The sequence below is a fragment of the Mustela nigripes genome, chromosome X (assembly GCF_022355385.1).
Source record: "Mustela nigripes isolate SB6536 chromosome X, MUSNIG.SB6536, whole genome shotgun sequence".
Taxonomy (NCBI): domain Eukaryota; kingdom Metazoa; phylum Chordata; class Mammalia; order Carnivora; family Mustelidae; genus Mustela; species Mustela nigripes.
In genome coordinates, this window is record NC_081575.1 from 104361023 (window position 1) to 104386291 (window position 25269).

Here is a 25269-nt window from a genome sequence, read left to right on the forward strand (position 1 = left end):
TTCTCGAACGCCTATTAAGGAACGCCTGTGGCCCGTCTCTGAGAAACAACCGAGACGACAATTTGAGTCCTGCGTACCCGTGATGGGTCACCTTCAGCTTTACATGCCCCAAAGCCGAGAGAGTGATGACCTTGATGATATCTTCATTCCGAGATAACACATGGACCATCCGGCACTGCATTTGCCCTGTTTACAAAATTACCGCTCCCTTTGTCTACGTCTGGAGGGAGTGAGGTTTTCCTTTTAAGAGGCTGCCTAAAAGATGCAGAGCCACTTCCTGGGCAGGCTTCCAAGTGACTACATCTCACTCCCAGCACTCTCCCGGAGCCCCAGCCCAGGCTGCCCGGGGCGGGGCCTCCCGCCTTGGCTGCTGGAACTACCGCAGGAGAGCTTATCTGCTGCCGGCCAGCAAGGCTGTGCTCTCAGGCCCTCCCAGGGCACCGAGCACGGCTTTGGCCTTTGCACTGAAGTGACGTCAGAGTCTGTGATTGGCCAGGCTGGCGTGTGTGTGAAATACGGGCGATGTCTGCCACACTTCTGAGTACGGCATTTCTTCCAGCCGAGTACCCCGGGCTGTGGGTAAGTCTTAATCTTTGCAGTCTGCCCTGGGTGGTGGTTAAAATGTGCAAAGCCGAGCACTGCGACTTCCCAAGGGCATGACTTGGCATATTTTGTCATCCTGCTGGGCCTCAGTTGCCTTTTCTGTGAAGTAGAGAGATGGCCTTCTATATTATAGAAGAGCTCACCTGTCCAGACTACCTCCTTTGGTACCTGGCATAGGGTAGGGAGTGTGATACTGTCATGATTGCCAAGCATCACTCAAAAAAAAAAAAAAAAGGTTTCAGTGATCATGTCCCTGTTTTTATCTCTAACGGTGTAATATTTTCTCTGAAAGTCTCTGGATATATTCTGCTTCTTCGTCGTAGCTGTGCAGCCAACAGGAATACGGCTTCAGGGGAAGTTAGTGCCAAAGGAAAGTTTGTCAGACTATATTCCCTTTCTCTTTTTCCCTTCTAGACCCTGACTGCACCTGCCCCATTTGCCGACGAAACCAGCTGCCAGTGCCAAGCGCCCCATGAGAAACTGACCATTGCTCAGGCCCGCTTAGGAACACCAGGTGAGGCTGTACTTCTTGTTCTCCGAATGGGCCCTGTCCTGACCTTGAAAGTAGCAGAGTGCCACCCGGGTGGCTCAGTCGGTGAAGCGTCTGCGTTTCGCTGGGGTCATGATCCCAGGGTCGTGGGTCGGGGGATCGAGCCTCACATCCTGCTCCCTGCTCAGCAGCGAGTCTGCTTCTCTCCCTGCTCGTGCTTTCTCTCGCTGTCTCTCTCTGTCCAATAAATAAAATCTTAGAAAAATAAATGAAGAAGCAGAGTAGGCCGGTCATTACTTGAGCACTTTCAATGGGAGCCTTGAATTTAGAGACTTCCAGCCCAGTGTGAGAAGGATAAACACTTACACTGGTAAACCAGACCAACCCAAGTCAGAAGGAGCTGGAACCCCAGCCCAGCCATCTCCGAGTTCGGCGGCTTTGTGCAAGTCACGACAACGATCAGAATCTCTTTCCTCTTGTGCCTTGTGCCAGCAGGGACATTAATACCTGCCTGCTTCACCGGGTTTTGGGGGTGACAAGATTGGGTTCAAGACACCAAAGCAGCATTTAAACGGGGAAGGCTGATATAAGCTGTTATAATTATCATCATTTTTAAAAGTCTGCATTTTTTTTAAAGATTTTATTTATTCCTTTGACAGAGACAGATCAGAAGTAGGCAGAGAGGAAGGCAGAGAGAGGAGGAAGCAGGCTCCCCGCCGAGCAGAGAGCCCGATGCAGGACTCGATCCCAGGACCCCGAGATCATGACCCGAGCCGAAGGCAGAGGCTTTAACCCACTGAGCCACCCAGGCGCCCCTTAAAAGTCTGCATTTTGAAAGGTTTCTCCAAGGGTGCCTTAAATTAAAGAGCCTGGCCTGTACACTAGATGTTTGCTGATGTATGAACTCCTTTATACCAGAGATGGCCAGGGGAGGAGATCAAAAAAGATCTGTAAAGGACCATCCCAGGAGCTCAGGCTCACTTCGTTGTGCCCCACAGACACACTGCGTTTTGTTGTTTGTTTGTTTGTTTTTTACACAAATTGAAGATTTGTGGTAACCCTGTGTCAGACAAGTTAGTGGGTGCTATTTTTTACAACAGTGTTCACTTATTGTGTCTCTGTCTCATTTTGGTCATTCTTGCAAGAGTTCAAATTTTTTCATTATTCTGTTCATTAGGATGAGCTGGGATAAGCGATTATGAGTCACTGAAAGCTCAGCATTTTTTACTGTCAGGTGTTATTTTTAATTAAGGTATATACACTGAGGTTTCTTTTCTTTTTTTTTTTTAGATATAATGCTATTACAGGCTTAATAACATACACTATAGTGTAAACATACCTTTTTTTTTTTTGACAGACAGAGATCACAAGTAGGCAGAGAGGCAGGCAGAGAGAGAGAGAGGAGGAAGCAGGCTCTCCGCGGAGCAGAGAGCCCGATGCGGGGCTCGATCCCAGGACCCTGGGATCATGACCTGAGCCGAAGGCAGAGGCTTTAACCCACTGAGCCACCCAGGCGCCCCTAAACATAACTTTTTAAAAGTAATCTCTACACCCAACTCAGGGCTTGAACTTACACCCCTGAGATCAAGAGTCACAGGCTCTACCAATTGAACCAGTCAGGTGTCCCTAAACATGACTTTTACATGCACTGGGAAACCAAGAATTCACTTGACTGGCTTGGTCATGGCCTTTGCTCTATTGTAGTGGTCTGGAAATGAACCTGGACTATCTCCAAGGGGCCCCTCTTAATTAAAGAGGCAACTCGACATGAAATAAACCCCCCAAATAATACGCATGTGTGTGCTTAGGGGTTCAACCTTGCAACACAGATAACTGAAAGTTTTAAGAAGGGCAGATTCATTTGGCCTGGAAGAGTCGGGCCAGACCTTGTAGCCGACCTGAGCTGCTTGTTTTGGGAGAAGGTAGATGGGGTCTAGGTGGGCAGCCAATGGAAGGGCATTCCAAGCCAGTGGAGCGGGAAGAGCGAAAGCAGAGTGCTGTGTAGGCATGAGTGAGTGCATGAGTGCATGGCATGGCAGGGAATGGGGCTGGAGTGAAAACAGACTGGCTGAGCCCCTGAGCTTTGAGACACTGAAGATGGCATCGCTCAGTTTCCACTCGCCATGGCAAAAAGCAAACATCCCCAGCTTAAGAGAATCCATGGGACAAAGGACAATTTGCTTAATAATAACAGTAATAATGGGTATTTATTAAGTGCTCCCTATTACTAAGTTCTTTAGATGTACCATGTCTTTTCACTCTACAACTCTCTGTGGTTAGTACCTTATTTCCCAGGGGAGGGAATGGAGGCTTTTGCGAGAAGCCACGAACCAGGCAAGGTTATTGAGCGAGCGGCTGGCGGTGGTCCTCACGCTGGAGAGCATCAGAATCACCTGGAGGGCTCATTAAACTAGCTGGGTGGGTCTGGCCCCCAGAGTTTCTGAGTCAGTCCGGATGGGGTGGGGCGTAAGCGTCTGCCTCTCTCTTCGAGCTCCACCGGCGGTCAGGCTGGATCCGTTTGTGTTCATGCTTGACCTCTCGATCCTGACACTCTGGCTTCCTTTTGAAGAAGAGCTTCGAGAGCGTGAGGTGAGGGGATGAGGGCACACAAAGTTAATAAGCTTTGACAAAGGCAAGAAGAGGCTTGGGGAGGTAGCTTTGAGCAGCTAAATCTGTTGTTCCCACACTTAAGTGTGCAACCAATCACCTGGTAAGCTTGTTAGAGAAACAGATTTTCTGGGGTGCCCAGGGTGGGGGCTCAGTCAGTTGGGCATCTGCCTTTGACTTAGGTCATGATCTCAGGGTTCTGGGATCAGGCCCTGTGTTGGGCTCCCTGCTCAGCGGGGAGTCTGCTTCTCCCTCTCCCTCTGCCCCTCCCCCCGCCTGGCCCCTCTCACTCTTGCTCCCAAATAAATAAAAGAGTAAAAAAAAAAAAGATTTCCTGCTCTCTCTCCCTTATCTCTGAATCTGGGATGGAGCCCAGGCATCAGTGTTTCGTAACTAATAAGCCAGGGGATTGTAATCTTGGTGGTTTACAGACCACACACCGAGAAATGCGGACCCAAGCAATAAATCCGAAAGCTGCAGTGGAAGTCCAGGTGGTGATGAAAGAACTAATTTCACTTAAAGTTACAGACTGAGCTTCAGGCCGCCGAAGAAGAGGACCGAGCTTTTCCAGGACAAGGGAGGTAGAACTTACCCAGCGTCTGCTAGGTGCTCTGTGCTCTACGTGATCTCGTTTGGTCTTTGCGTCCGGTCTGTTACCCATCGGACAGCAAACCCTGTCAGACGCGTAATCTTGTGTCCTTTCTTGAGGACTTGGAGAATGGAAAAGTAACTTGTCAAATGTCCTAGCTGACTGGGTAGAGCTAGGATTCGCCAAGTCCCTTTCACCTCAGGTCCCTGCATGGTCCCCAGCCGACCACGGAGCTCCGTGAAATCACAGTCAGGCTTTGATCTGGAGGGTGCCAGGTGTGTGAACAAGACAGACAGACAGTGGTTGCGATCTTTCGTAGCACCAGGGCCATCTGCCTCGCTCACTGTTGGTTCACCAGCGCCTAGAGACACTCTTTTCAAAGCCTATGTGCTCAGTAAATGTTTCATGAGTGACCGAGTGAATGAATGGAAGTTTGGGACAAGAGGAGGAGCTTGCCCTCTGGAAGTAAAATCAGAGCTGCTTGTGAGGGTCTGAGCCAGCGGCAAGCTGCTGGGATGAGATTGGGCCCTGGTATGTTTAACCACTAAGCAGTTTACACCCCGAGAATCAAGTTAGAATGAAATGGTGGTTCATTTTGAAACCGCTGTGTCGTGGGGTCTGTGGGACATGGGGTTCTACAGGAGTCAGATGGAGCCAAGGGGAACTCTTCACACTAGAAGAGAAAGTCTCCTGCTGTCTCAGGTGATGACCCTGGAAAGTTATCCAAGAAAGAGAGTTTGTGATGTTGATGGGCACCTGGCTGGCGAGGCAGGAGGGCCCCATTTTTGTTGGAAACTCCTTTATTTCTAACAAAATTTCTAATGTCTAGCATCCATATTAAAATGGGACAAGATGTTAGTTCTTTGATTAGTAAAAAGCACATGACAGTCTTAGACCGCACTCCCATAACCACTTTTTTTTTTGATAGTAGTGGTCCTCCTAGCGGCTTCGAATCCTCTGCTGTTCAAGCAGCCATCCCCTGCCAAGTGCGTGATGGGGTAGATCGGGGCTGGGGCGTCCCCAGCGCATTCCCTGCTGATTCTGCCTGTCCTGGGCCCTCACTGCCAGAGCCACTGTTAAAGAGTGACTAAACTATTGGTAGTGCTGGGAGGGAGTGAGCAGGAGATAATCCAAGTATAATTGTTGGTGCATTGTGCGGTTAGTAGAAAACAACAACAAAAAATCATTGCTTTTTTAGAACATTTGATCATTTTCAAGACTACTAAGCAATTAACTTTTTGTGGTGCGGTCTTAAGCATTCCATCAGAAAGACCAAACAGACCCACATTTGGGGGTTATAATGTACTTCAAGATTATAGTTATAACTGAAGTCTTTGTCTCCTTCACTGGCCCTATTTTATGATTTAGTACAATTGCCTACAATATGTTGTACAATTGTCGGTCTGCCCAAACAGGGGCTGGCATATAAATTTTAAAAGAGGTAACGACAAACTCTGCTCATTGCTCTTTGCTCCTGGACGTTCTCTGTGAGCCACAAGAGAAGAAACACAGTAGAACAATTGGAATTGGCACCTTTGATCTTAGCTCAATTAGTCCATCTGTGGAACTAGGAACCTGCAAGGTTTCATATCTACCGGAGACTGAGAATCCTTCCTCTGTCTTGAGATAAAGAGGTCCAGGTGATTGTTCCATAGGCCCCTTTTTCATCACAGCTGCCTTCTATCTTACAAAGAAATTCAGTTCTAACTGCCTATTTTCTTTCTCAAAGGGGGATTTGTATTGTTCCGTTTCCACGGTGTGTAGAGTTTTCCAAATTCATTTTTTCAAGAACTACCTTGATGAAATTTGCCTTGTTTGTGTGTACCTGTACTATAATTTTCTTTAAATATACCCTTGTTTGAGAAGAGTTACTTATTTATTTTAGAGAGAATGAGCAAGAGAGAGCACAAGTGGAAGGGGCTGAGGGAGAGAGAATCTGAAGCAAACTTGGCGCTGAGCACGGAGCCTGATGTGGGGCTTGATCTCACGACACTGAGAGCGGGACCTGAGCCAAAACCAAGAGTTGGACGCTTAACTGACTGCGCCATCCAGGCACCTCTAAATACAGTTTTTTAAACTTTAAATTTCATGTATTTAAAAAGTTAACTTCAATCACTATCAGGAAATGCTGGCTCTAAGTAGAAGGAAATTTTCAAGTTTATCTAAAGCTATCGTAAACTTGATAAAATCTGTAACTACTAGATGTTTAAAGGTTAATTTTTGTGCCACTGTTTTTGCACAATTGTACACAAAAACAATACTAGTGACTATAATTAATGGGTGTTTAGTACTAATCTCTCTTTTTAAAAAGAATTCATATTGGAATGTGGTCTTTTAGAAGGCGCCATGAGTTAGAAGCAAGAACAGTGAAGTTAGGTTTGTGCTCACATTGCTTCATAGCTTGGTTGTTTGGTGCTGGGTGAGCTGGTTAACTAGGCTGAGCCTCCCTTGCCCCTCTATGAAACAAGAGTAGTAAGTCCATTCTCTCCCACATACGTTGGAGTTGATGCAAAGATCAAGTGAAAGATACGGACTTTTTTTTTTTTTTTAAAGATTTTATTTATTTATTTGACAGACAGCCATGACAAGTAGGCAGAGAGGCAGGCAGAGAGAGAGGAAGGGAAGCAAGCTCCCTGCTGAGCAGAAAGCCCGATGCGGGGCTCGATCCCAGGACCCTGAGATCATGACTTGAGCCGAAGGCAGAGTCTTGAACACACTGAACCACCCAGGCGCCCCTAAATCATACGGACTTTTAAAGCCCTGTTTAAATGTAGATTAACAGCCATAATAAAAAATGAATAGTCCCCCATTCATTGTTGCCTGAGTCTGAAGGAATACCAAGAAATGCCCTAACAGAGCCCACAGAAATGTGAGTTCAGGTCTGATGCAGCCGCTGATTGCCTCCTGTCTGGTCACGTGGTAGGTGTGTGCTTAACTTTTTACTAACTGCTCAGCTGCTTAACAGAGTGACTGATTGTACCATTTTACATTCCCACTGGCATTGTTCGAGTGTTCCAGTTGCTCTGTACCCTTGCCAATAATTGGTAGGGTCAATATATTTTTAAATTCTTAGCCACTCCAAGGATATGAAGGAGTCTGTCATTCCAGTTTTAATTTCTGTTTCCCTGATCACTAATGATATTAAAGATCTTTTCATGAGCTTATTTGCCATCCATATATTCATTTTCTTTGGTGAAGCGTCTGTTCAATTTTCTTGCCCTTTTTAAAATGAGGTGTTTTGTATTATTGAGTTTTGACAGTTCTTTTGTATTCTAGATACAAGGCTTATATCAGGTATATGCTTTGCATATATTTTCTCCCTATCTGACTTGCCTTTGTATTTTTGTAAAAATGTCTTTTGATGATGTGAGTTTGAAGTAAGGTCCAATTTATTTTTATTTTTTTGGCTTTATAATATGCCCTTTGGGGTTCTAGTCAAGAAAAAAATTTTTTAAGGATTTTATTTATTTATTTGACAGATCACAAGTAGGCAGAGAGGCAGGCAGAAAGAGGAGGAAGCAGGCTCCCTGCTGAGCAGAGAGCCTGATGCGGGACTCGATCCCAGGGTCCTGGGATCATGACCTGAGCTGAAGACAGAGGCTTTAACCACTGAGCCACCCAGGTGCCCCAAGAAAATTTTTATAAAGATTTTATTTATTTGAGATAGCGAGGTAGTGAATGCAAGTGGGGGAGGGGCGGAGCGAGAGAGGGAGAAGCAGACTCCCCACTGAGCAGGGAACCTGATAGGACAAGAGGCTCGATCCCAGGATCCTGAGGTTATGACCTGAGCCGAAGTCCGAACAAAGCTTAATAGACTGTGCCACCCAGGTGCCCCCTATTCGAGAAATTTCTGCCAAACCCACAGTCACTAAGAGTCTCCCCTGATTTCTTCTAGAAGTTTCACAACTTTAGTTCATACATTTAGATATATGATCCATTTCAAGTTAATTTTCATATATGGTGTGAGGTGTGAGGCAAGCAGAGCCCCCTCACTATTTCTTTTGTTTGTAAGTGCTGAATAACTTATAAAAATTTGGAGTGTAAGATCCAGGAAGTTAAAAAAAAAAGTCAGATTGCCCCACAGTACTATACCATGGTCCTTCTTTGTATCCATGATTCTTCTTTTTTTAAGATTTTATTTATTTATTTGACACAGGGAGAGATCACAAGTAGGCAGTGGGGGGGGGGAGCTAGCTCCCCACTGAGCAGAGATCCCGATGCGGGGCTCTATCCCAGGACCCTAAGACCTCGACCCGAGCTGAAGGCAGAGGCTCAACCCACTGAGCCACCCAGGCACCCCTGTATCCAAGATTCTTAAATATCATTTTGGTGTTATGTGTAGTTTGTTATATGGAAATTATTTAAAACTGGCAATCGACATGTGCTATACAGATAGTCATTTTACTAGAACATCCCATTTCTCTGATAGACCTCGCTCTGTTCATTCAGGATAAACAGGAATTTATTTGAAATACTTCTAAGAATTTATAATTGTCTCTGGGCAGAAAATTTACAATGCCATTGTATTCATTTTCTATGCCCGAGAATTAGTGGCTTAAAACAATGCAGATTTATTATGTCATAATTTCTGTGGGCTGGGAGCCTGGCTTAGCTAAGTCCTCTGCTCAGGGTCCACCAGGTTGTGTTTAAGGTGTCACCAAGGGCTCATCTCTCACCTGGAGGCTTGATGGTGATAGACCTGTGTCCAAGCTCACTCAGGTTGTTTCCTCGTAATTCTAAGACCAAAGATCTAGCTTTTTGCTGGTAGTCAGCCAGAGGTCGCCCTCAGCCCCTAGGGTCAGCTGCAGTTCCTTGCTGTGTGGCCCTCTCACTACACAATGGCTTCGAAGCCACCGAGAGAGGAGGAGTCTTGTAGCAGTTTGGAATGTTATATAGTGTAATGTCATCATGGGAGTGCCATGCATCCTCTTTGCCATATTCACCTGGTTGAAGACAAGTCACAGGTCCCGTTCACATTTCAAAGGGAGGAGATGGCACCAAGGTGTGAACACCAGGCAGCAGGGCTCCCTGGGAAGCACGTTAAGTTCTCTCCACCATGGCCATGGAGTAGTTGGGTTCCCACTTGGGATCATTGCCAAATACCCAGCCTCACCGGCCAGTGGTTCCCAACATAGATGCTCTGGAGAATTACTCCACTTTACTCAAAAATCTGAAACAAAAGATTAAGGTAAATAAACACACAAAATGGAAAAAAAAAAAACCCACATTCTTAAAAAAAATGTAGAGAATTTCAAACGTATACAAAAGTAGAACAATATAATGAACCTTCATGTGTCTGTCCTCTATAGCTAACACCCACCCCCCAAGCCAGTCTTGCCCCATGTATGCCCCCATCCATGGCCCCCTCTTGAATTATTTGAAACAAAGCCCTGGACTTCCTTTCATTCCACCCATAAATATTTCTGTATAACTATCTTAAAAAACCAGTTTTTAAAAACATAAGCATTGGGGCACCTGGGTGTCTCAGTCGTTAAACATCTGACTTCTGCTCAAGTCATGATCCCAGAATCCTGGGATCGAGCCCCGCATTGGGCTCCCTGCTCAGTTGGAAGCCTCCTTCTCCCTCTCCCACTCCCCCTGCTTGTGTTCCCTCTCTCACTGTGTCTCTCTCTTTGTCAAATAAATAAATAAAATCTTTAAAAATATAACGATTATTCTATTTTTTCACCTAAAATTTCACAGTAATTCTTAAATATCACCAAATATCCAGTGTTCCAATTTCCAAGAATCTTACATCCTCATTTACTAGACAGTAGTTAGCTTGAACCTAAATCCAAATATCTATATATTCAGTATGTTGATAAGTCTTTTAAATCTCTAATCTGCAGACCCATTTCCATCTTAATTTTTTTTTTTTTCTCTTGAGGCACTCATTTGTTAAGATGGTTTTTGGTTTTGGGTGTTGTTGTTGTTGTTGATTTTTTTTTTTTTTTGGTCCCATTTCCCAGACTGGAAATTGCTGACACACTACAATTTTAAAAAGTGAGCTTATTGCAAAATCAACTCCACAAATACTCTTCAAAGGTTTACTAAATGGTCTTTTTCTCGGTAATTATGTCACTTTCTTTACTTTTCTTTCCTCCCTGCTTCCTGAATTCATTTATCTTGATCACCTCTGAATCAATAACAAAAAGTTTTGCAAAACTGCCATCTGCTTTCCCCTGGAATTTATATCTTAAAACAAATTTTCCTCAATTGAATTCAAATTGAATAAGAGCATTGAAACCAAAGATCCCTCATTAGACAGTTTGTTATTTCACAGCATTTTCTATTTATCATGCCTTATTTAGAATCCAGTATAATCCTGTGAAGGCAATTCTGTTTGTTCAAAATGGTGTATAATTGGGAGTAATTGCAATTCCCTATCTGACATAAAGTCTCTTGAGTTTTTTTATTAGAGAAATTTAATTTATTAGAAACATTGTACTGTCTGAATCTATTAATGTACCATTCCTTTTAATTTATATTCCAAATTAATGAGGTTGTACTACATCAGGAAATAATCACAATTTTAAATCTGTCTTAAAAATCATTCACCAGAAGTTTGCATTGATTTCTTTTTTAAATTTATTTTTATAACATCACTATTATACATGCATATACTGGAAAAAGTCAGTAGGACTCCTGGGCTTATTAAAAAAAAAACAAAACCAACTACTCAACATTCCCTTTCCCTATCTGCCCTCATCCCAATTCTTATTTCCTATAGACACTCGGCATTTGACAATCAACTTTCCAAAATGTGGACATCTCTCATCTGTCCTTGCCTTTCTTGTTTCCTCTGCCCTAGGGGATCATACCTTTTATTTTTGGAGGAGGGGAGGGATATAGCCTTTTAATTCTTTCTCTGTAATTCTTGTGGTATTCGGAAGGAAGGAGAGGTAAATGCGGATAAGTTCAGTTTGCCATGTTTAGCTTTTAGTTTGCCATATTTTCACTTTCTAGTTCCTTCGTTGATAGTCCAGAATGGTGTAAAAGTTGGCACCCAACCCCTCCACCCCCAATGTCTCCATCTTATTTGAGGAGGCGGGTCTTTGGGCTGTCTCAGCAAAGTGTCATCCTGTAGTTTCTAGTGGCCCAGGGGGCTGTGGTGAATGTATCCCTCTTCGTCGCGGAATGGCACTTCCCAGAGCACCATCTGGCCCTGGGAGAATGTCTGTTGAGGCCTCTTCTCTCTTGACCTTGATCCCTCAGAGGGACAGTAGTGTTGGTCGCTGGCCTGCAACACGGGGGACCACCCCACATGTCACCTGACTCTTCTATCTTTGGGGCACATGCCCCCCTCCCCAATCTCTTATGACACCAAAGAGTTAGGGAGTGACCTTTGTGCAGTGCTGTGCAGTTTACCTGCTGGCCCTCCGGAGGGCAGTAACCCTGGTGGGTAGCAGTTGCCCATTTCCGTGGTGTAAATACTACCACAGCTGGGCTGGGGCCTCCAGTGGGAGCTGGAGCTGGGAGGGAAGGCGCACGCCTGTCTCTCGGAGCAGCACGAGCAGACGCCTGCACAACGCTGCCTTTGGGAGCAGGTCTCGGGAGTCTTCCTTCAGGACTCTCGGAGTCAAGAATGAAGTCGTTTTTCCTTTTCACTAAGCGATTCGGTTACTCCTGCCTTGCTGTTCCCTCTGGGCAGACTCTGCCAACCTTTTGTCGGCACCCGTGTCTGAATCTGCTAGCTCCGACACCCAGACCCAACTCTGGGTTCAGAGAACTCCATACCACCCTGTTATATCTCCTGTTGGCTTCAAATATGTGTTGTGGGTCGCTCTTAATTCTCTGTTTTTACTCCACTTTGCTCACCTCAGAAGAACCTCTTGGTAGAAGTACTTGTGTGCACGAATAAGAGACTGATGGTACCCGGCCTTGGTGTTTTATCGAGTTGAACCTCCTCACACTGGTGTCCTCATGACAGAAGAATCAGGTCCCCGGGCCTCCTTATTCTGTGGTTGTGTTGATGACACTTTGTTTCTTCCTCAGTTGACAGGCCTGTCAGAGTCTATGCGGATGGGATATTTGACCTCTTCCATTCCGGTCATGCAAGGGCACTTATGCAAGCAAAAACACTGTTTCCCAACAGCTACTTGTTGGTTGGAGGTAAGAATTGCATTTTCTCTTTGTCTAGAAAATTCCTTTATAATGTGCTGTCTGAAAAGGACCCCTTTCAGCGTTCCGCTATTAAAATCTCACATGGTTATTACTTCCATTTCAGCCAATACCGGCTCACTTGTTGGCTGCCTGAAACTATACGTGATGTTTAAAAAGCCATAGGGGAAATGACTTCATGGGATTATACACCACTGACTCCCAGAGAGAGACAGACTAATAACACCACCAAGAGCAACCACTTCATGTTTTCCATGAATGCCTTTCTTCTTGTGATTGAGGCCTGATCACAGTTATGTTTCTCAAATTTTCTGGAAGGTCAGGAGAAAAGTTATGTTAATTTTATTTCAAATCATAGAGAGCCAAGAGCCTTAAGGATGATTAAGGGTAAACAAGGGCATTGCCTGTTTCCTTTGTGTGGCCCACACCGCTTAGGATGATGCCGTGCTAACTGTAGTGGCTGATGATAGCGTCGTTAATGGAGCTTAGGTACCGCGTGTTAGAGACATGGAGATTTATATACCTGGGGAATTTTGGTTCACAGGGAAGGAGATAGCTTACTTCATAAGCTTGGGAGTGGTGAGGTGTGGAGGAAAATTTTGCTCCTCCAGAAGGCCTACTGATTTCAGTTTGGGTAAGGGGGATAGTACCTCCATCTCACCTTCCTAGCTTCTGGAAACACCATATTGTTTCATGGTCATCGGTTTTGTGCCTTTAACTGACCTAGGCACCGTCAACACTTAAGCCCCTACCATGAGGAAGAAAGTGCTGCTAAGAGACTATGTCTCTGTTTCTAAAGTATCTTGTTACCCTCTGCAAGTTTAAGATCACATTTTGGATATTTGAGAGGCACCTTCCTCCCAATTTTACTGAAGATGGTGACCACATGGTTACTGAATGGAGTTCTTTCCAGAAGGAAGAGATGATGAAAGACAGTGAGTACTGGACAGGCCTCACAGAGGACACCCAAGGCAGGCAGGGAACACCTTTTTCGTTCATTTCTGGTTCTCTTGAGGGGAAAACCATTTCTGAGGCTCTGAGGAGACCCCTGCCGTGCTTTGGTGACTGAAGTTGGGAGGTGGTTTGATGTGGGTCACACTTAACGGGAACACTAGCCATGGCTGTGCACGAGCCTGTTCAGGGTGATACCAGGGCCATGGTATCAGCTCGGTTCCTGGGCATGGTATCGCTGTAGGAGACACATTTGGATAAACGTATGGACACATATGGTCTTCCTTGGAGGTGTGTAAGTAGTTGCCTTCCTCGAAAATGCAGCATCTATCACAGCTATTCCAGAAATACTTTGTGATTAGAAAGAAAAAGAAAGTGAGTTTCTAGACTCAAATGACTTAAAACAATAGTGCAGGGACACTCAGAAATCCTGCGTGTTGTTGCACGAATCTCCCATGAAACTGCCCCACACCCTGAAAGGGGTTTAGCAGCACTGGCGTCCTTCCCTCGAAATGCCAGTGTCTGCCTCCAATCATTGTGGCAACTAAAGATGCCCGACAAATTTCCTGAAATGCTTCCTAGGGGATGATGAGGCCCCCCGCTGATAGCCATTGTCTTAGGCTAGGAGTCCTCAATCACAATCCCTAAAAGAATTTTGAAAAACTAAACACCTCTTTGCAGTTTTTTGAAGTTGACATCTAAAATTTTCTAAGTTTAAATAGCTGTGAAAGATGTAATTTCTTTAATATTAGAAGTATTGACATTTTCAAACCTCAAACTTTTAAAAAAGATTTTATTTATCTGTCAGAGAGAGAGCACAAGCAGGGGGAGCAGCAGGCAGAAGGAGAAGCAGACTCCCCACTGAGCAGGGAGCCCAACGCAGGACTTGATCCCAGGACCCTGGGATCATGACCTGGGCTGAAGGCAGCTGCTTAACTGACCATCCCCTCAATAAACATTTTTTTAAAAATTTTATTTTTTCATTTGACACAGAGATCACAAGCAGGCAGAGAGAGAGAGAGAGAGGAAGGGAAACAGGCTCCCTGCCAAGCAGAGAGCCCAATGCAGAGCTCGATCCCAGGACCCTGGGATCATGACCTGAGCTGAAGGCAGAGGCTTTAACCCACTGAGCCACCCAGGCACTCCAACGAGCAAGTTTTTATGTGGGCATAAGTTTTCAACTCCTTTGGGGAAATACCAACCAAGGAGCATGATTGGTGTGTTGTATGTTAAGAGTGTGTTAAGTTTTGGGGCACTTGGAAGGCTCAAGTGCTTGAGCGTCTGACACTTGGTTTCAGCTCAGGTCATGATCTCAGGGTTGTGGGATCGAATCCTGAGTCAGGCTTCGTGATCAGTGCAGAGTCTGCGTGAGGCTCTCCCCCTCTGCCTCCCACTTGCACTTGTGCACTCTCTCTCTCTCTTTCTCTAAAATACATAAATAAAATCTTTATTTTAAAAAAAGTATGTTAAGTTGTGTAGGAAACTGCCAAACAGTTCCAAAGTGGCTGTCCCATCTTGCATTTCCTGCAGCAGTGCGTCAGAGTTCCTGTTGCTCCGTATTCTCACCAGCATCTGGTGCTGTCATTGTTTTGCATTTTGGTCATTAATAGGTATATAGTGGTATTTCATTGTTGTCTTGTTTATTCCTTGGTGATGTAAGATGTTGAACATCTTGTGCTTACTTGCCATCTGTATGGCTTCTCTGGTGAGGTGTGTGTTCAGATCTTTCGTAATTTTTAAATCTGGTTGTTCATTTTCTTATTGTTGGGTTTAAAGTGTGCCTTGTATAGTTTGGATAACAGACCTTAATCTCTTCTCTCTTTTTCAATTATTTTTCTCCAGTCTGTGGTTTGTTTTCTCTGTTAATGTTGCCATAGTTGCTTATTTAATTCTAGGGGATTTTTCTTTGGAAATTCTTTCAAATTTTCTACATAGGTGGTCATGTCATCTGTGAATAAAAATGGTTCTATTTCTTCCTTCTCGGTCTGTATACTTCTTGTTTCCTTCTCTTGGCTTATTGCGCTAGCTAGGACTTCCCCTACAATGTTGAAAAGCAGTGGTAAAAGGGGATGTCATTGCCTTGTTCCTGATCTCAGTGGGAAAACTTCAAATTTCTCTCCTTTAAGTGTGATATTAGCTATAGGTTTTTTTGGTAAGTAGTGTTTATCAAGTTGAGGAAGTTCCTCTCTATTCTGTTTTCTGAGAGTATTTATCCTGAAGGAGTACTGGATTTTATCAAATGTCTTTTCCTCATCTATTGATCTTGTGGTTTTCCTCTTTAACTTGTTGATGTAGTGGATTACATTAATTGATTTTCAGATGTTGAACCAGCCTTGCATACCTGAGATAAATCCCACTTGGTCATGGTATGTAATTCTTTTTATATATTGATGGATCTGATGTATTAATATTTTGGTTAAGAGTTTTGCATCCAGGGACGCCTGGGTGGCTCAGTCGGTTAAGCATCTGCCTTTGGTTCAGGTCATGATCCTGGGGTCCTGGGATCAAGTCCCACATCAGGCTCCTTGCTCAGCAGGGAGCCTGCTTCTCCCCCTGCCTGCTGTTCCCTTAGCTTGTGCGCTTGTGCGCATGCGTGCTCTCTCTCTCTGACAAATAAATAAAATCTTTTCGGGGGGGTTGCATCCATTTTCATGAGACAACTTGGTCTGAGGGTTTGGTTTTTTTTCTTACAATATCTATTTTTGATTTTGATATTAGGGTAATGGGGCCTCAGAGAATGGGTTAGGAGGTATTCCCTCTGCTTCAGTCTTCTGGAGGAGATTGTAAAGAATTGGTGTAGTTTATTCCTTAAATGTTTGGTAGAATTTACCAGTGAACTCATCTGGGCCTGGTGTTTTCTCATTTAGAGGGTCATTAGATATTTTACTCAATTTGGCCTATTCACACTGTGTTTTTCTAGTGTAAGTTTTTTTTTTCAGACCTGTGACTTTTTAAAAGATTTTATTTATTTATTTATTTATTTATTTATTTAACAAATAGAGATCACAAGTAGGCAGAGAGGCAGGCAGGAGAGAGGAAGGGAAGCAGGCTTCCCGATGAGCAGAGAGCCCGATTCGGGGCTTGACCTGGAATCATGAACTGAGCTTCCCAGCGACCTGGAATCATGAACTGAGCTTCCGGAAGGCAAAGGCTTTAACTCACTGAGCCACCCAGGCACCCCTCTAGTGTAAGGTTTGTTTTTTGTTTTTTTGTTTTTTTTTTGTTTTTTTTTTTTGACAGAGAGATCACAAGTAGGCAGAGAGGCAGGCAGAGAGAGACAGGAGGAGGAGGCAGGCTCCCTGCTGAGCAGAGAGCCCGATGTGGGTCTCGATCCCAGGACCCTGAGATCATGACCTGAGCCGAAGGCAGAGGCTTTAACCACTGAGCCACCCAGGCACCCCCACCCCCAGTGTAAGTTTTGACAGCTTGTGTCTTTCAAGGAATTTGTCCATTTTGTTTAGGCTATCAAATTATTATCCTTTTAATGTTCATGAGATCGGCAATAATGCCCCCTCTTGAATATCCCATATTAATAATTTGCGTATTGTCTCTTTTTTCTTAGCTTAACTAGAGTCTTATAAATTTTATTGATCTTTTGACGGAACCAGCTTTTGGATTCATTGATTTTTCTCTGTTGATTCCTATTTTCAGTTTCATTCGTTTCTGTTCTGATTTCTTATGCTTACTCTGGATTTAATTTGCTCTTCTTTTTCTGGTTTCCTAAGGTGGAAGCTTAGATTGTTGACTTCAAATATTTAGACTTTTTAGACTTTCTTTTTTCCCCAATATATGCATTTAATGCTACGTATCTCCCTCTAAGCTGTTTTCCCTGCATCCCACATATTTTGATAAGCTGTGTTTTCATTTTCATTTACCTCAAAATATTTAAAGATTTCTGTTGAGATTTATTTATTTATTTATTTATTCATTTATTTATTTTTACCTGTGTGTTATTTAGCAGTGTGTTGTCTCAATCTCCAAGTATCTGGGGATTTTCCAGCTATCTTTCTGTTTTTGATTCCTAGTTTAATTCCACTGTGGTCTGAGAACACACATTGTATGATTTCTATTCTTTTAAGTGTGTTATGGTGTGTTTTATGGCCCAGCATGTTGTCTGTCTTGGTGAATGCTTCATGTGAGCTTGAGAAAGTTGTGTATTCTGCTGTGGTTGGATGAACTAGTCTGTAGATGTCAATTATATTCAGCTGATTGATGGTGCTGTTGAGTTAAACTAAGTCCTTGTTCATATTCTGTCTGCTAATTCTATCTGTTTCTGATAGAGGGATGTTAAAGCTTCCAACTATTATAGTGGATTCATCTATTTCTCCTCGCAGTTCTAACATTTCTGCCTCCTATAGTTTGACTCTGTTTTTCAGCATGTCCATTTTAAGATTTGCTATGTCTTCGTGGAGTGTTGACCCTTTTATCATTATGTAATGTCTCTCTCTTCTTGATAACTTTCTTTGTTCTGGAGTCTACTCTGTCTGAAATTAATGTGCCTACTTTCACATTTTTGACCCTTTTTAATGTATGTATGTTTTCATATTTAAAGTGGGTTTTTTGTAAACAACATTTGTCTACAACAAATGTTTGTTATGGACATCAAATGTAGACATCTTGTTTTTTGATCCACCATTTCTGCCTTATAATTGATAAATGTAGACCAGATGTATTCCAAGGAATTATTGATACAGTTGGTTTAATATATACCATATTTTTTTCTGTTTTCTATTTGTTGGCTTTGTGTTTTGTTCCTACTTGTATCTTTCACAATTTTTCTGCCTTTTGTTGTTTTAATTTAACATTTTATGATTCCATTTTCTCTCCTTTCTTAGCATATCAATTATACTTCTTTTTTCACCTTATTAGTGGTTGCCCTAAAGTTTATAATATACATTCTAAACTAATCCAAGTCCACTTTTACATAACACTATACCTTGTGAAAACAATATTTCCTATTTCTCCCTCTCATCCCCTATATCATTGTGGTCATTCATTCATAATTGATTATTGCTGTTACTATTTTGAAAAAACTGTTCATCTATTAGATGAATTAAGAGTGAGAAAAATAAAATGTTTTGTCTCATCTTATTCGTTCTTGAATCTTTCTCTTTTCTTTTTTTTTTTAAGATTTTATTTATCTTTCTCTTTTCTTTATGTAGATTTGAACTTCTGACCCATCATTTTTCTTCTCCTAAAGAAGCTTTAAAAACACTTCTTGCAAGGCAGGTCTACTGGAAAGAAATGCCCTCATTTTTTGTTTGTTGGAGGAGGTCTTTATTTCTTCCTCTCTTTTTAAGGATAATTTTACAAGGTACAGAACTCTAGGTTGGTGGGTTTCTTTCTCTCGATACTAAATATTTCACTCCAGTCTCTTCTTGCTCCCATTGTTTCTGTGGAGACCTCCATTGTATTTTTATCCTTGCTCCTCCATAAGTAAGCTGCTTTTATCCTCTGGATTTGCTTGATATTTTTTTCCTTTGGGATTTTTCCTTTTGAGTGTTCTCTAACATTTAAATGAGATGAGTGGGATTTTTTTGATTTGTGGATGAATATATTATTGCTAGAATGAGACAGGGTTTAACATTGATTTATTCTTCTTCCTTATTATAGATGTAAGTGCTAAAATATTTTGTTTACACAAATATTTAGATGGGAATGGAAGAAGTTTGTTATAGAGATGTCATTCAGTCTTTGAACTCCTGAGTTATTTGCCATGTATCACAAAAATAATTTATTGTCAACAAAATAATTTTAATGGTCTATCAAGTGATAATTTATTAAGGCCCCCTTTCCAATTTGATGCAAGCAGTGGGTTAGAAATGACCTCACCTGCGAGATTTGTTTCCAAGCGATGAAAATCATTTGCTTTCTTCCTTTCTGAGAAGTAGAAGAAAAAGGCTTTACCAGGACTTAGCTAGTGATTCCTAATTATAACCCTTATTCTTTTACTTCAAAGCAACGTGCTTAACCAGATATACCTGTAAAGGGTTGGGGAAATGAAAATATTGGTAATTTTGTTATATATTTGTCAATTCAATAATTGTTGATAAAACAGTTTTACCATTTTTTAAAACTTAAAAAAAACCTGGAAATCTTGGGGCTGCAGTTTTTGCTTACTAAATCTACAGAAAACACCACCTAACCTAATCAGCAAAGGTAGTCCTTACTGTCAAACCTGCTAAAAAACCTGGAGAAAAAGTCTTTTCAGTCCAAATATGTTCATGTATTTCAGGAAGCCTTATAAAAACCACTGAGAAATACATAATAGAATGCATTGTATGAAATAGAATCAGTCAAGATTAAAATTACATAGCTCTAATAAGTTGTAAACAAGACAATAAATCATTATGATTAGTTTATAGTAATACAATGTAATATATAGGTAAAATAGTACCATATCTATAAGGAGGGGCATATGATAAGACATGTTATTTCTTCTCTAAATATTAGAGGGGTGTGTATGTGGTATGTGTGTGTGTGTGTGTGTGTGTGTGTTAAACTCTGGTGTTTGGCTTTTGGGGGAAATTAAATGAAATCAAATTAAAAATCATAAATGACTTACTTATCTTTACTAGGTACCATGGGTATACTTCCCCTGTGTATTTAAGAGTAGAAAAAGGAATATATTGCTAAAAAAATAATTTGGTAGTACATAATTTGTGCTAGGAGGAGACAGAAAATAACAACACATTTTAGGAAAGGAAATAGAAAAAGGATTTTCTATAAATGGATTAAGTTTTATAATGTGATCTGATAAAATAGATTTTAACTTCCTTTTAAAATAATGCATATGAAATCTGAAAAAAAAGCACGTAAATGTTTTATCCATGTGTTTATTCCAAAATATTTTGAGCAAATTGATAATTCGAGAAAATATGCCAGTTCCATTTCTACGATGCAGTGGTATCAGCCTACACAGCTTTGCCTTACTGAGATGATTTTGAAGTGAAAAGCTGGGAAAAATGCTTACTCTTAATTAACTCAAAGAGAAAAGGCATTTCTAGGATTCAATGTGAGTATTGAGAATAGCTGGAAAAATGCTTACCCTTAACTACATGAAAAAGCCATTTTTAGCATTCAATATTTCTTTGCGTTGCTCCTTTTGCTTTGAATTCCTGGGCCTTATCCCTCAAGATCCTTGTGTCCTTCGACAATAGTTAGGGGAATGAAAAGGCACAGTTGTTAGGCAACAATTTACATTATTCCCCACTCTACTGTAATTAGTTTCCAACACCTGGCTTTACCTATAACAGAAATCTTTGTAAGACAGGAAGCTTGCTTTTAGAGATTCGTGGTGTGTGCTGTAGTCATTAAGCACGATTTCCCTTCAGTTTGGCCTGGAGCCTTAACTCCCTGCCCCTTGCAATGCTGCACAGTAAGATTTGGATGGTGTCTTTCTTCTGGATAGTGGAGTAAGGGTGGTTTTGGATACACAGGCTTCATCCTGGACCATTAACTGTAGGAAAGTGTACCTTTGGAAGTTAAGGATCTGGAAATTGAGTCCTTTAAGGCTTCTTGTGTTTGGTTAGCCCTTAGAAAGTCTTGGAGTACCCCCCAGGGGTATGTGTGCCCTAGTTCGAAGACCATTACCTTTAGACTATCTTCTATTGAAATTGGAAAAATTGAAAAAAAATTGAAAAAAATTGAAAAAATTTTATTGAATTGAAAGAACCCGCTGTATTAATGGTGGGGCCATTACAGGTGGGTTTGCCGTCAGAGCTGCCCTGGCTGGAACAAGGGCTCTGCTCACAAAATCACTGTGGTCAGGGCGAATGTGCAGAAAATGTTGGCAGAACACCTGGCATTTGGTAGAAATAATTGCTTCCAAGACCAGAAACTGTGATAAGTGGAAGTACTACAACCTGAGGCAAAAACCAACACAAAATGTCATGGTGTACTATGATTATAACATCTGCATTTCTAATTTTTAAGCACTACGGCCAGTAATAATTTGAAAACTCATTTATGTAAGCTTACCTCGTTGGCATTATTTTAGTGAATTGAAACTATCAATCGTCAAGGGCTTTTTTCAATTTACTTTAAAAGCTAATGTCCTTTAATAAAAAACAGGTGTTGGCAAGAATATAGAGAAAGGGGAGCCTTCTTACGCTGTTGGTGGGAGTGTAAACTGGAGCAGTCACTCTGGAAAACAGTATGGAGTTTCCTCAGAAAGTTAAACATAGAACTACCCCACACCCAACAACTGCACTACTAGATTTTTACTCAAAGAATCCAAAAATACTAATTCAGAGGGTAACATGCACCCTGATGTTTATAGCAGCGTTATCTGCAATAGCCAAACTATGGAGACAACCTAAGTGTCCATCAACTGATGAATGGATAAAGATGTGGTGTGTATATTACACACACACACACACACACACACACACTGAAATATTAACGCAGCTGTCAAAAAGAATGAAATCTTGCCATTTACAACAGCTGGATGGAACTAGAGTGTCTTATGCTGAGTGAAATAAGTCAGTCAGAGAAAGACAAATACCATATGATTTCGCTCATATGTGGAATTTAAGAAACAAAAGAGCAAAGGGAGAAAAAAGGCAAACCAAGAACAGACTCTTAACTCTAGAGAACAATCTGACCGTTACCAGACAGGAGAGGGGGTGGGGGCAGGGCATGGGTGAAACAGGTGATGGCGATTAAAGAGGGCAGGTGTTGTGATGAGCACTGGGTGAGGTAAGGAAGTGTCGAATCACTACATGGTACACCTGAAATTAATATAAACTAAAATTTGAATTAAAATGTTAAAAAATAACATAAGTTAATATCGTTTAAAAAGAAGTCAAGAAATTAAAATTTATATCAGAATTTTTTCCCTAAACTATTTTTTAAGACTATGAGTCACCAAATACTTCTACCTCATAGGAGGGGAATAAAAAATATCAATGATAAATGTAACACTACTCCTACTATAGTAGACATAAATATTACTCTGTAAACTAGACATAAATATTACTCCTTTACTTGTACTTTAATTGAAATCAAATATTCTGCTAGGACTCCATTTGCCTGACTGTCGGGAAATAGAGTCTCAGTCCTTGTTGGGCTGTCCTCGCCTCCCCAAAATCAAACGAGATCCCCAAATGTTCACGGAAACAAGAGGAGGGGTTTCCAGTCTCGAGCCCGGCCCTGCTGAGCCTGTGCACGGTGAGGCACCTGTGGTCTGTGCTCAAGTGAACCCCAGTGCCCAGGGCACCATGTCATCGTCCCTCTGGGGGCTCTGCCACTGGCCCTTCTGCTTATGGCCCTTCTCCTCAGACCTTTGGCCTCCTCCTCACTGGGAGAACTCTTCTCTTGCTTTGTTTCTTCCCTTACAGAATTCCTCTAATGGGTTCTGGCTTGGAGAAAACAGCAGCCAGGGAGGCAGGCTGTGTAACAGCAACTTGAATTTCACAGCTTCTGTGGGGGAGTTGTACCAAGGGACAGGGCACCTGCTTGGAGTGGGAGCAGGGAGAAGACAGAGCTCAGAACACAAGTGAATACCCCCAGTGCTGGTTTTATACTACTATTAATAAATGGCAAATGTTATTAAGCATTACTCTTTCCTCAGATGATAACATTTAATTATCAAAATTTTGCCATGTTTTGAAGACCGATGACCGAGTCTTAAGAGACAGAGTGACTTTCCCAGTTTTAAGTAGCAGAGCAGGGATTAGAACCCAAGTCTGGTTGGCTCCAACGTTCATCCCTTAGCTTACATTTTCTCTCCTGCAGAGTACTGGTAATATTTCATTTTGAGCCCAGTGAGCTCTCGGGATAGGTTAGCTACAGTACGAGCTCCCGGGGAACTCCTCAGATTCGTCCATGGGACACCATTGCTCAGAGCTCTCCATCTGGTTGTTCAGAGTGCATTTGCCAAGACCAAAGAACAACAGTGCTGCTTTGGGCGTAATTAATGTTTAGACAATAACTGGTCAGCATGTTCAGCTGCTTCTTGAGGTCACTCCTGGGATATGAAAATAGGACCCCGGATTGGCATAAACAGGATGTTTGTTGTCCTTGTGCTCTGCCAGGAGGCCATGATTTCGGTCATCTAGAAGTTAGACCAGATTGCTCAGGTGCAGGTTCAAAAGGGGAGAGGATATGGTCGGCCTAGTTTTGTGTCATTTAAAACAGAAAATGGATGGATCTGAAATCCATTTCTGCTGAGTATGAATCTTGAGGTAGTGTTTAATAAAGTCCTAACAGAACATTGAAAAGGTCTTGGGTCAATTTTTAAATTGTATATCTTTAGCCATAAGTAAATAAATAAAAATTTAAATTGTATGTCTTGATCCCTAAATATCTTGATCCATAAATGTCTTCCTGGTGAGGGCCCTCTTCTTGATCCAGAGTTGTTCCCTTCTTGCTGTTTTCTCACAGGGTGAGAGGCGCTCGGGAGCTCTTTTATAAGACACTAACCCCATTCATAAGGGATCCAACCTCAGGACCTAAGCACCTCCCAAAGGCTTACCTCTAAAATGCCATTACCCTTGGGGGTTAAGATTTTAACAATTGAATTCGGGGGGACACATTCAGACTGTAGCACCCACTGAATCAAAATCTTGGCAGTGAGACCCAGGCATCATTGAACTTTCTGAGCCAGCCACGTGGTTCATGGTGTTTGGGTAACATAAACAGGTACAATGTTTTCTTTATTGTGTTCTATCCTCTCTAGGTCTATACAATATCTCAGGAGGAATATATAGGAGATGTATAGGCATACACATGGGTATCTAGAGACATACTAGTCTCTTAAGTAAATATATATATAGTTGAAATGTGCCTACAGATAAATATTATTTTAAATCATAGTAAACGTTAACGGAGCATCTGTATACTTCAGGCACTGTTCATTCATTCATTCAATAAATGCTTGTTAAGAGCCTACTACAGGCCATCAGAAAAGGAAACAAAAGTCCCTGTCTTCAGGGAGCATGTATCTTAGTAGAAGGACATCAACAGTAGAATTCACGAAGACAGTTGCATGGTGAGGAGTGCCATGGCAAGAGGTAAAACCGGAAAGGGACGGCAGCCGGCAGCTGCGGGGGGCCAAATGGCAGTTTTGATAGGATGGCTGGGAACCGTCGAGGGAAGGGAAGAAGTGGGCTCTGTGGCTATTCAGAACAAGGCTGTTCCAGGTTTGGGGAACAGAAAGTGCCAAGTCCTGACCTGAGCAGGAGCCTTCCTGCTGGCTTCAGAAAACAGCACGGAGGCCAGGGGCTGGAATGAAAGAAGGAGATGCCATCGGAGACGCAAGGGACGGGCTGAGGCATGGGTCTCGGGTGGGGGGGGGGCGCTGTGGGCCACTGGAATTGTTTCCCTTTACCTCCGAGGGAGACGGGAAAGATTCTGAGCCTCAGAACGACTGTCAGACAGGTTTTAAGGGGGATCATTCTGGCCAACAGGAGGATACTGCTGGGGGTGGGCAGAGCTGGAACAAGAGCCAAGTTAGGAGACAAGGGCAGTAATCCAGGCGGGGAGAAGTTGGGCAGGCTGGTGAACAGGGGAGTGGGGAGACGCACGTGGCTGGCAGGTGCACTCTGAAAGGGGTGCAGCGGGTCTGGGTCTGCTGATGGTTTGGAGGTGGATCGAGTGAGGGCTGCCCTGGGAGGTTTGCCACCGATGCTGGCTGTGGCCGTCGGCTGTACTTACTCTGTGACTAGACTGGGTTCTGGATGTGGGTCATCCTTTGGTTCCAAGAAAATAATTATATTTTTGCTTTTAAAACATATATTGAATGCTTAAATTTTGTAAATTCGTCATGTGTACATAAAACGTCTTACAGAGCAGTCAGGGTGGTCTGGCTGCAGCGGGACCTTCTCCAGGTTATTGGTTAACTGGGACTGGAACCACAGTGACATTTCTCACTGACACATAGGAAAGCTGCCTTTCCCAAGAACAA

General features: G+C 42.6%; 1 protein-coding gene across 3 annotated transcripts in view; it reads left to right on the forward strand.

Annotated features, from left to right (window-relative positions):
- PCYT1B (phosphate cytidylyltransferase 1B, choline) overlaps nt 1–25269 on the forward strand; it is a 121034-nt gene that overhangs the window by 51812 nt on the left and 43953 nt on the right. For 2 of the 3 annotated variants that reach the window (XM_059384900.1, XM_059384899.1), the window contains exons 2-3: nt 1018–1117; nt 12285–12401. In XM_059384900.1, coding sequence (XP_059240883.1) covers nt 1018–1117; nt 12285–12401 — 217 coding nt within the window. Of the gene's footprint in view, nt 1–329; nt 580–1017; nt 1118–12284; nt 12402–25269 lie in introns of those variants that run through there. The other variant, XM_059384901.1, reaches the window with a different exon arrangement.